Consider the following 12,518-nt stretch of genomic DNA (forward strand, 5'->3'; position numbering starts at 1 on the left):
CAAAACTGTTTTTTGTACCAGGCTGTAAACATGTTTATTTCTGCTGTGAAGCTTTTAACATGGTGACTTATGGAGCCAGCCTCAAGTGGACGTTTGAGGAACTGCGGCGTTGCTTCGCATTAGTGCTGCTTTCTTGAACAAATACTTTAATTAAAGTGTATTTAAGTTGAATATCTTTGTTAAATAATCTATTTGACTTTGCTGGGAGCTGTTTGTCACAGTGTTCGTTCATGTCAGGTTACAGACAGATGAAAACTTCCCACAGCAATATTTTGCCAATTCAAATCAGAAAGAGTTGAATGAGAGCTTTGTGATCGCACAAACAAGAAAACAACATCATGCCCCATGGGAGTCATTGGATAATTTGCTGTGTTATTTTTTTGTTGATTTGCCAAAAAACAAAAAATTAAAAAGTGGGTCCAGTGTCAAAGACGCACGGCATTGCTCGCTCTGCAGAAAGGATATGAAACGTGAGATAACATCTGGACGTCTCACGGCATCTTTGTCACAATGCACGACAAGCTTTAACGTGACGGGGACTCCCCCCAAGCTTTAGGTGGATCTAATGCGTATAAGGAGACAACACAGTGTCTGTATTGTGTAAACTCGCTGTGTTATTACATGAAACTGAGCGGCTGAACTCAGCTCCTTTAAGGCTTAAACAATGGGGACGCTTCACACGCTGTCATACCTGCGAGGCCCCCTTACCTTTCAGCGGGGCTCCTGTTGCTAAGCGATGGCACAGGTGATGTCAGCCATCGTTTGTTACACCCCCACCGCCTCACACCACTGCTCGACAGGACGTCGGAGCAGCCGAAAAACAGCAACATGAAACAGAAAAAAAACCCTCCAGAGTCTCTGTGATCCAAGCAGAGTAAATCCTTTTCAGATCGTGACAAAGAGTTGCTCCATTCGTCCTCTCCCGCTCGAGCAAAACCAAAAAGTTTCAGTCAGAGTGAGCCGGCCCCCCTCGTTCACACTCAAGTCTCAGCCCAGAGGAGGGCTTTACAAGCTTTCCTATGCACCCACCCCCTCCTCATAACCGTGTAAAAATAGAAGCAACAAGGAGGCAGACAGACGCACCACGCCGACTTCAAGGAAGAACATATGAGACTTCCAAAGTCCAGAAACTTCCTGAAACGCTAGCTCAAGCCGGGCGGCTGCCAAACTGGTTCATGGGAATGTCTGGGTGTTACACACGAATCAAGACTGACCAGACTGGGAGGCAGAGCCCCGGTGTTTACACTGCTGCGTGTACACAAGAAGACACTTTTAGTGAATGACTCTATCGGTTATGTGTTGCATGTCGCCCTCGGCAGGTTAGGGTTACTTCATGCTTTCACCTTTCGTAGTTAACTGTGTGCAGGTCAAGTTTCAGACACTGTAACGTAAGACAATCCCTGTTACGTAAACGCACACATACAATACATACTAACTTTAGTAGTAAGGTGATACAAGACAAAATAGAAAAAGTCCTAAATGTGGAAAATCCCAAACAAAAGCAGCAACTCTGCAGATCCCCAAAACTTTCCATCGAGCATCATCAGTGTCTCCTTTAGTTGTGTGTTGGTTACAATACTTCCTCTTCAACATTCAGCTGATAGAGACTCACAAATATCAATATCAACCTCAAACATCCCCTGAGCTAACGTGCTCAATATAACCACTACCAAGTGTACGTGTCTGCCTCCCTGTAGTGATTTACTTTAAGGGCTCTCTCAAGGTTTAAAAAATATGAAATAAAGTTGAAGTAAAATGAGATTTGTTTCCATATCCATGAACCTGCTATGTGGTGATTAGTTGTGAGTAAGTGGAGGTAAAAGTATTGGTTCAAAAATTGTGGATCCGCTTCTTCCGCCAAATCAGCGCCGGTTCTTTATCCGGTTCAGTTCAGGCTTCGGCAACAGTCAACAATAAATATTATTATCATAACCCTGCCTCATGTGTAGTCACACAGGGTCACTGTGTTTTAACATTGGTTATGATGGTGGCTGATACTTTCTGAAGTGATACGCAGTGTAACACGTCGGACAAACACAACACAGTCACACTAAGATGTTAAAACGCTAATATGCATGTTTGGGATACCGACACGACTGACTACTGACTCTACCTCCGGGCCTGTCTGCATCCTGCTGCACATGTTCATGGTGTGTGTCGCCCTCAGTCTCCTTTTCAATAACGAATAGTCGAGTCTAGACTGTAAAGGTTGTTATATCACTGCTACGCTTTAAGGCATGCAAGTCGTATGAGTAAAAAGCTTTATTTTTTAGATTCACGTTATGATACTACGTGAGTAGGTGTGAATGCTACCAACTTGAGGAAGAGAGGAGGAGGTAAACCGTCAAGTTTAAAGTAAACTCCTGCAGAAAATATGAGCATGTCGTCATTAAGAAGTACTATGAAAAAGTAAAAGTAAAAGAGAAAACATAAGAATCAAAGTTTAGACCGAAACAGTCTTACTTCTTCCCACAGAGATTTCTTTAACGTTACACAACACTCCAGCTACCACAGTATAGACACCACATGACCGTAACCAGTAGCAACGCATAAAGCTCAATTCAGGAGTCTTGCTCAAAGCCTCTCTCACGATGGAAAACGGGAAGCTGGACTCGGACTTCAACTGAAAAAAAAGTAGCACAACAAAAGAGGGAGAGATGACGGGTCGTGGTAGAATAAAGCTCTGTGTTCTAGTCTAGTAGTTTTATTTTAAACTATAAACCGCCTCAAATAAAGGCAGTTCATCCAGATTATTCACCTCAAACGGACGGAAAATAACCTCTGTGCTCAGCAAACACTCCAACCAGAGTTTGCTCTCCTTCCACGTGCTCTTTGGATGCAGGTCAAACAGTGTGATTAAACGCAAATTTGCAGACCTGACACAACCCTTCCGAGCGTGTGTGTGCTCTCGATCCCACCCGCCGCAGGTCAGGAGTAAAGAAAAAAGGGGAGGAGAGAGAAGAGAGGGATCGGGGTGTTTACTGGACAAACCGGATGCGGCGGATCGGATGCTGCCGGGACACCAGATATACCGGTCACCCGGGTGCCACCGAGCGAGCTGCTGAATGAATCAGAGACAGGCGGCAGGTATGAACAGAAGCAGGGCATAATTATGAATGAGGCAACAATCAACACGATACAACACGCTCCTTTAAAAATAAGTGCACGATTCATACGTCACTTTTTTTATGAGCTAAAATCAGAGTGTGACTCGTACAGCACCTCCACCTGGGCTCGTCTATATTTATCCAGCGGTGACGCACGTACGAGTACGGCGAAAGAAAAACTCACGTGTCTGCGTTACTACTACCGCCGATCTGTCATCGCTACCTGTCAGGAAGACAGATCCGCGTCGGAACAAGAGGCGAGGAAAGGCGGAGCGAGGCCTGAGCGCACATGAAAGTGTGGGAAACAGGAAGCGAGGACGTTAGAACGGGGTGAGGAGGTCACGATGGTGGATGGAAACGGGGGAAGAAGCACGGTAACAAGGACAAGGAGCAAGCAGAGTGGAGTCAAATGATTACAGATGAACAGTCCTGAGAGAGCCACACAGATGGTTATAGAGCGATTAACCCACTGATGTTTAACTGGACAATGCAAAGAGGACTTAACACGAGTTAATAAGCCTGTTAGTCAACAGATTCAATTGGAAACTGATTTGCAAATAACTTCATAAGAACAACACAAATGTGTGGATAGACAGACTAAAAAGAAGTTAATTAAAACCCGAAGAAACTGTTAGAAATAAAGTTTTTAAACAGGAAACTAAAATGTGTATTTATTCTTCAGTTTATTTGCTTCTTAATTGAGTTGATTTTTTAAAAATTATTTATATTTAAGACCTTTACTTAGTAACAGACGCTCAAAAACTCTTACTGGCTATCACCTCAACTTTGCTGCGGACAAACAAACATATTCTGGCTTTCGGGTTATCTACAGAGTTGATTTTAAGATTTGATTTATTACTTTTAAAAAGTTATTTAGTTGAACTTTTAGCACCCTGTGTCCTCAGGTGCGTCGTTCCTGGTTGCTCCTCGGTCCCGATTCAAACATAAAGGTTATTTATGATTAACGTTACATTTTATTGAATTTTTTTATTGATTTATTGCTTTTAAGTAAGCGTGCTTTGAACAAAGCTATGTAAATAAAGTTTATCAATATTATTATTGTATAAGTTAAAGGTTATTTAGATCACCTGAACCAGCTCCATTTGCTGGATGAAGACCATGAGAAACATCTGAAAGCTGTGTTGATTTCTGAGCTCAGATCTTTTTGTTGCAACGAAGTAACTTCGGCTTTCAGATCAGCACAATTAATAGTTTTATAACCATGTGTGCGGCTGCTTCAGTCGCGGCGGCAGGCGGGCGTATGCAAGACGGCATGTGGATGGGCTGATGGGTGTGGATGGAGCTGAGGGGGAGGAGGAGGCAGATGGCAGAGGAACTGCGTCCCAGGACAGCGACACACATGAGCGGACACACACTTGATGCGTCTTGACGTCGGCAGTGGGGTGAGTCACAACCAGAGCGGCTGGCCCGAAGATGAACTCGATTTTGAAGGAGGAGGAGGTATCCCGTACTCCCTACCTGGGGAGGCAGCGTCCCCATCCAGCAGGTTGTCGTCCTCGGTGGTGTGGAAGTCCATGATGACGCCGGCTCCATCCAGCAGCTCCTCGTCGCTGCTGGCGCTGGCGATGCTGTTGTAGCTGTTCCTGCAGTAGCCTCTGTGGTACAGCTGCTCCGACTCCATTTAGCAACGCGCCGGTGCCCTGGATGATAAGGAGGGAGGGAGGAAGGGAAGGAAGGAAGGAAGGAAGGAAGGAGGGAAGGAAGGAAGGTGGAGATACACACACCGTGTTCGTGAGGATGCTAGATTAGAGAGTCTACAAGGTGAAGGGAGTGTGTCAGGTACACAGATGAGTAGAGTGGTAGTTGTTAATGTAAAAACAGACACACACATTTATAGGCCAGGAAAAGACAACTGTCACTTGAACACACCACGAGAAACACAACCAGTTACACGAGCAGCTTCCAGTTTAGCAAAAAAATTAAATAAAATCAGAGTTTTCTCCGTCCACTTCACTGCTATCTAGTTATATTCGGAGCATGAGGCGACCGGAGAGCCAAATATGTGCAAAAGTATCAACTGCATCTTCACGGTGCAAAGAGAGATTACAGAGGCGGAAATAATGGAACCGCTGGAGTGCACGGCAACAGAAGATAAAGTGAGGTGTTGGGAGGAATAAGAAAGAAGAGATCCATCAGAGTTTAAGATGAACGTGAGCTGCTGGAGACAAAGACGCTTAAAGACGATGATGATGATGATGACGGAGAGATAAAGTGAACTTATGAGTCAGGGATGGGGTAGACCGCTTGACCAGAGAAGAAGACCTGATCGATTAATTCAACGTGAAGAGGAGTCTTAGACACATCTGACATAAAACTCAATATCTCAGCGATGAAGCTCTCATATTTCTATATGCAACGCCATCTGACGGTCTGTAATATCGGAATTATTTCAAAGATTTCTCCTTGAAATAACTGTGGAATAATCTGCCACTAATTACAAAGAAAATAAAGAGCGATGGAACAAATGAAGTCCAAGTTACTGCAGTGTAATCTAGAGATGTATGCGAGTTTAAAGTTTCCAATTATAGTTTTTAATTTGTTGAGTTTCCTGATGGGTGAATTAAACGCTTCATAACAAATCCTGTGAACTGTAGTTGCTGTTAGTTAGTTAGCCGTGCTGACCAGACTGGGTGTTCTGAGCGCCAGAGGAGAGTTGGTGTTTGCGATAGTAAGTCGGGAGGTTTGGACTACAGGTGGAGGAGGTTTTCAGGCCCAGGACAGGGGGAGGAATGCTGGCAGAGAGTGGGCAATGTAACCGGGCTCTTCAGCCGCTACCGGACATCCTTACAAACTGAGAAAATCCACATTTTCCCATTAATTAGCACCAAGTTCTATTAAAAAAAAACTTCCTAGGAAATTAGGGGCCCATAAAATAAAGTATTAAATATTAGAACCTGTGTTTAGCAACTTTTTTACTATTCTTTCTACTTATTGATGACAATTGATTAATCCTGAACCAAACCAGTTCAAGAACCAGAGCCAATTTGGTTGGGGTTAGCACTGATCTGCACCTCATTTGAACCTTTAAATTCACCTCTACTTACTAACCTTTGTTCACATTTTAGCTTGTAACTCATCGTAGATGCTAAACTCTACATGCATAAGTGAGACTATGAAGCAGGCTGATGAAATTCAACTTTTTTGTTGTATTTTCATGGTTTTAAATGATTTTATTTCATTAAGTATTTCAAATATTCCACTACAGGGAGGTCACGTACCACATTTTGAGAACCAGTGGTTAAAACCTACGGTTGAGTCAGATGTTAAAACTTGATATTGATAATGTGATATAATGTTTTGAGAAGCAAAACAGTGAAATTGGAGAACTCCCAGTGGCTGACGACAACCGATCATCTTCATTCAAATGATAAAATTATAAATACTGCGTGGAAACTTTCCAATTCAAATCGTGAAAACTGGTCTGACTGGATGAATTCAGCCTCTGTTCAGTGAAGGCTTTGCGTTTAATCATTGAAACATCCTTCAGACAACACTTTAAACTATTTGACAGTGATGTTAAAATGTTCTGTTTGCACAGCCAATGTCAACATGATTATGACAATAACGTTGGTGAACCGAAGAGAGCAGAGCTGCATGGTCGCTCGGCGCCTCACCTCTGTTCAAACCTCACCCCCCTGTGGAGAAGATTAAAAACTACAGCAGAGTCTGTGACCACCAGCGTGACTCAGGCGGTGACGGACGTGACCTAAAATGATCCCCACTGGGCCGCGAGCACAATGACAGCCCAATGACTCCTGAAAATTACAGATAGCTTGCAGATATTTATAGGAGTATCGGCCTCGGGGCACGATGAGTCACAAAGTAACGAAGGAAAAGGAGAGGAGGAGGATTCAGGAGCCTGGCTGATATTCACTAATCCTTTATGGTCCGACAGGCGACTCCATCATAAGATTTATAAGCTGTCCTCATATCAACCTGAATGGATTCGATTTTAATCTTCGTCTTGATTTTTGAGCCGTGGACTTGACAATCACAAAAGACCAAAAAAAACAAGAAAGAAAAGAAAAGTTGGAGTCCTCGATTGATTGATCGATTGAGGAAGTGGAGTTCTCCTCTTTTGTAACAAAACATCCTTTTATCCGATGTATTGAGAAAGTTTAGAAATAATGAACGCCACGGAAAGAAAGCTGTATTTTCCCATTTGTGTTATTTGAGGATTTCATTTCTGGGTGATATTTTTCTACTTGTGGAAAAAGCCTTAATGTTTGCTGAGCTGAGCTTTGAGCGAGTGCAAAGCTGAAAGTCCCTGTAGCTCGTAAAATGAAATTATAAAGATAATTGCGAAGATGCATCAGTTTCACTCTCATTTTGTTTGAATGCAGTTGGGTTGGAGTAGAAATCTCTGTGCTTTACTTGGTTTTCACCTTGCTCCGGCACGTCAAAGAACATTTTCATACTACTGAACCTTTTTAACCTCCCCGCGTTGCACCGCCGGACGACTTTGGAGTATACGTGTCACGGTCGGTGGTGCCGGCATCCTGATATGTGCATCCACTGGGGGAACATCAGCTTTCTGCAAACTAACTTTAAAACAAAGACACGAAACAGGGATAAAGCACAATTCCAAAATCTACAATCGCAGCATAGAACAAGACCCCGGCCACCCCCTCAACTCATCCCTTCATACCGCCTAACCAGTCGCAGATACTGATCCTTGGCCTGTAAACGGGCACCTCTGCCATAGCATAATACATTAATGTATTTATGTAAGGCTTAGTACCAACTGTGGCAACTCATTTCTTTGTAACAACGATAAAGTATCTATGTATCTAATCAAAACACTATTTTTGTTTTATAAACCCAATAAACCTTTGGCGCACAATATTCTGATCAATATTGGACGTTTGAGGCTGATACCAACGTTTAAAAAGACACATCAACCAAAATGTAACGTTTTAAATAAAAACATGTCATAAACTCAAATATCCCTTTAAAATATTGTAACCAACATGCGTACCAAGTTGAACTCTAAACTTCTGGTGGACAAACACAAACGTATCTTTGGTGGTTCTGTACTGCAATCAAGCGTCAATCTCCATGAAGTAAAGCCAAAAACTGCAGTTCGTCAAACGTCCACTTGAGGCTGGCTCCAGAAGTGAGTCGGTCTCCATAAGTCCCCATGTCCAAATGTCCAACTTCACAGCAGAAATAAACATGTTTACAGCCTGGTACAAAAAACAGTTTTGGTCTCTGTAGCTAATTTCCCCGTTCATGACAACTGTACTGAGGGTGAATTTATATACAACTCACCTGTTCAGGTTATATTAAGGCTTAAAGTTATGCAGAATAACAGCGTGGATGCTTTAATTGACAGGTAGGTGCCGTTACAGATGGCTTGTTTGAGCAACCAGGCGTCAACAACATGGCAGTGGTCAGCACCACAGAATTTGAGCTTCAAAGCAGCTCTACGGAAACCTACGAGTGACATCGCGCATACGGCGTCCATTCTTTAAACAGTGACTTCAGTTGGCTGATATATTTCCAGTAGCCCAGTCAGTCAGTCAGACAACAGCGCCGTCTGTTCCCCTTTAGAAGTGGGATGTTGCGGTGAAAGTCACTCACCTCTGACAAATAAATCCAGACACTTTGGTATGATAGTACCACCACATCACAGCACAACAAAAGCCTTCTGCAACCGCCCCCCAACACTGAAACTGAAGACCACTAATCCTCTCTGGCACAAACTCTAATGTGAGGCAAAGAGGAAAGAGAAACTTTCTCTGCGCCAAACAAACACAATGATTCACCATGAGACGGGACTTCCCTTTGAGCTATATCAAATCAGCGTGGCCAGGAAATTCAATTGAGCTTGTTTACAGAGTTGGTTAAGTCCGGGTTGGGATGACCCCGAGACTGAAACTTAAACCTCATCGAACTTTCTCTACCTCCTCCGACTGTTTTATTTGGATTCAAGCTAAGCTTTGAGACTTTGAGACGACATGGGTGCCGATTCGTGCGAGTGAGACATCAAATATTCGTTAAAAAGGTGAGCAATTATCTTTTCAGACACACAGGCTCAATATTAAAACGAACCAAGCCTCCTAACGACGGTCTGCTTTAATGAGAAGTGTCATCTTCCCTCTCGTTTCTCTCTGCTGGTGACATTTGATGGCTATAATTACGACAGTCTGCTGTATATTTCTCCGTGTTTCCCCGCATTCTTTGCAACAGTAATCAAAACAGTAATTATCCCGGAGAGACGAGACGTGTGTTGAGGGAGGAGTGTGTGTGAGATAATCAACGGCGAGGGAACAAAAAGGTTGCAGGGTCTCGCTGATGTTACACAACTGGTTGAGCAGCGACGGGGCCTTATCTTCGCTCCATGTGGTCACTATGGAGGTGTTGCCCAGGCGACTGTTGCTGAGATGTGACTCAGCGTTTTGAACCGACAGGCTCACACCTCCTCCGTAAACGGGGCTGATAAGTTGACACACACCCACCCTTGCGTGCGGTTCGATACATGGATCGCTCCGTAGCAAAACATCGACGGGAAGCTTTCACTACTCACAATTAACAATCACTGACGAGGAGATGCACAGTCATGATGTGATGTCAGCTTGAGAAAATAATAAACGCACTTATAGTGGATGGAGGAAAACAATCAGATGCTCCCAGTTTTAATTATGCTTAATAGATTATTACTTTTTCCCATAATTAAATAATTTAGCCCGTTAAATAAAAAATTCCAGAGCCAAAAGTGACAAAACTGTCAGAAAATCTAATTAATATATTTAATTTGTAATAACTAAAAGTAAATCGTTGCATTAAATGTTTTAATTATTTAATTAAGCAATCAATCTGTAAACTATAAACGATTATTCTCACTGGCACAAACTCATGCTGTATATACTGTCATATTATAATAACAACCTGCTGAGCATAACGTATTTATTTCAGCAAAAAATCCTTATTATCTATTAAAGGTTCTCCTCTGCGGTCCACATCACGTTGTTGGTGTCCACCAAACAAACAGACTAAACTCTGACACTCTACCTGTTGTGTTTTGGCTTTGTTTATGTCATGAACCAGACTCTTTACTGTCACGTGGATGCGTTTTATAACGGATAACAAAACAAAACTTAACTCATCATATCGCAACAAGACAGAACATAGCGAAGCGGTCAACAGAAAATATTCTCGCCCTCAAACAGGCAAATAAAATGAAGCAACACAAAAACACACTCCCTGTGCCAGTCACTGAAATTATAGTAATCCAGAGAGGAAGTGTGCGATCTAAACAAATAAACAACAGGAGCAAACTGCTGACGAAATGTAACAGGTTTAATACAATCACTAATATCAGTATCAGCCTCCAACGATCCAGTGTCAGTGAGTCAGGCCAACCGATGTTTATTATTTGATAGACGACATAATCAGAAAGATTAAATGTTTGATTACCGGTTAAATGAAGTCCTAATAGGATGGAGATTTTTATATCTCATTAATAAGCGTGTCAGTAATGTGCTGCTGAAGACAAGAGGAAGTTCCTCTTGTTACAACATGAATGCTGAAACATGAATAATACATGTTTTATCTGTGCTGCAGAGGAACAAGAAGAAGATTGAAGAAATCCTTCACTGTGTGTGTGTGTGTGTGTGTCAGCTATCAATTTCATCCAGCCTACGCCAAATCTGAGAATATCATTTTACTCAGGAGGCAGCAGAGGACGCATCCTAGAATTAAAAATGGTCAAATTCAAACGAGGGAAAAGATTGTTTGTTTGCCGGCCTTCGACCTTCGAAATGAACGTTCATGTGATGTCAGAGACCGGGTCAGACAGCGTGATGATAAACGTCTCGTCTGCTGGTGAATGAAGCTCTGATGTCGTCCTGTTTAACAGAATGAAGGCCAACACTGCAGACAGACTTAACACAATCAACAGTGACGGCAAATCAAATAAGGACGCTGTGGTTTGTGGTTTGACCTGACTGAGAGAGAAAGACTTCGCCGAGGACATAAATAAAACAGGAAACATTAACTTGTGCTCGGGTACACATGCAGACCTCAATGTTTGACTAGTGCTGCAATCATTAAGCCAATCGAGCAAAAATTAACCTCAGATTTGATAACCAGTCATTCAACAAGCCAAAACAACAAACGCGTGCTGGTTGCAGCTTCTGAAAATGGACGTAACCTCGACTCATGGAACATTTTTTATAGACCAAACTGAAACAATTCATCAAAAATGTAACTGATATTTAAAAACGGTCATTAGCTGCAGCTCTGTCTGCACCAATCATCTTGTACGTTCAGAGCTGAAATCAATTACATAATAATCTATGGAGTAATTGTTAACAGATGGCATGATAATGGGAAGTCAACTGTCAAGTTATTATCAGGCCTCAGCCAAAGTGACTGCATAACAATATGTAGTTTTATTTTACCAACAAAACCTCAGTATAAAATATTGGAGTTTCAACAAACAAGTAAACTGACAATGACTTTGTTGAGTCTAAGTGTGGACATTGTAAATTAAATGTCGTGGTAGTGGCTCATGCTATATACTCGTCCTTATACAAATAAAATAAATACATTTTTTAAATGAACTGGTTTATTATTTAGTATAGAATATGGTGGAAAACACTCTTTACAATTCGATCGGTTCAACATTCAGAAAGCAAAAAATGCCAGGATTTAAGCACTGTATGTCAATGGAAACGTACAATATTTGGGGTCTTGGGTTGCATCAGTTCAAAAGTAACTAAGTACAACAAACAATTGTTAAGTCTAGTCATATTAGCTTAGGCTCTAAATGTCATGGCAGCAATCATATAATCTATAAAGTGTTGGGAACTGGTCCAAAACACCCATTCAAATGTATATATTTAATATAAGCCTGTTGACAAATTTAAATTGTTTAATTCATCCAGAAAAATACAGAAATATTCAGTTTAATATCATAGAGGATCAAGAAAAACAGCAAATGACTTGGTTAATCGACTTATATCAACTCTGTGATGGATGTGGTTGCCAGTGGGAGAAAGTAACTAAGAGTTGTTGACATTATTGGTTAATGTGCCAGGTCTAGAGGTTATGTCGTGGTATGTTGACTTTATTCATGCTATAAACTTGTCCTTATACAAATAAAATAAAACATCTTCTCAACTAACCAATGAATCATTTAGTTTTAGTTTCAAATAGGCCATGTTGACATATTTAAATTGCTTAATTTTGTCCAGGAAAAGATCCAAAACTACCAAAAATATTCATTTTAATATCATAAATAGCCCTTTAAGAAGATTTAATACCACAAAATGACTTCAATACTTCTTTAAATAAGCTGTTAATAATTGTCTGTTGATCAGCTTTATGATTAATCCACTTAATAATATCAACTCTGTGATAGATGCCAATTCTTGGGTTGCCAGT

The 12,518-nt window shown here is 41.6% G+C and overlaps 1 protein-coding gene across 5 annotated transcripts in view; it reads right to left on the reverse strand.

The window, feature by feature from the left end:
* clcn3 (chloride channel 3) overlaps positions 1-12,518 on the reverse strand; it is a 37,642-nt gene that overhangs the window by 22,455 nt on the left and 2,669 nt on the right. For 3 of the 5 annotated variants that reach the window (XM_019264679.2, XM_027287820.1, XM_019264680.2), the window contains exon 2: positions 4,587-4,768. The exons of 1 other annotated variant lie outside the window; for it this stretch is intronic. In XM_019264679.2, coding sequence (XP_019120224.2) covers positions 4,587-4,749 — 163 coding nt within the window. In that variant the 5' untranslated portion in view covers positions 4,750-4,768. Of the gene's footprint in view, positions 1-708; positions 923-4,586; positions 4,769-12,518 lie in introns of those variants that run through there. One more of the 5 variants, XM_027287823.1, reaches the window with a different exon arrangement.

This window comes from Larimichthys crocea, chromosome XIV (genome assembly GCF_000972845.2).
Source record: "Larimichthys crocea isolate SSNF chromosome XIV, L_crocea_2.0, whole genome shotgun sequence".
Classification (NCBI taxonomy): domain Eukaryota; kingdom Metazoa; phylum Chordata; class Actinopteri; family Sciaenidae; genus Larimichthys; species Larimichthys crocea.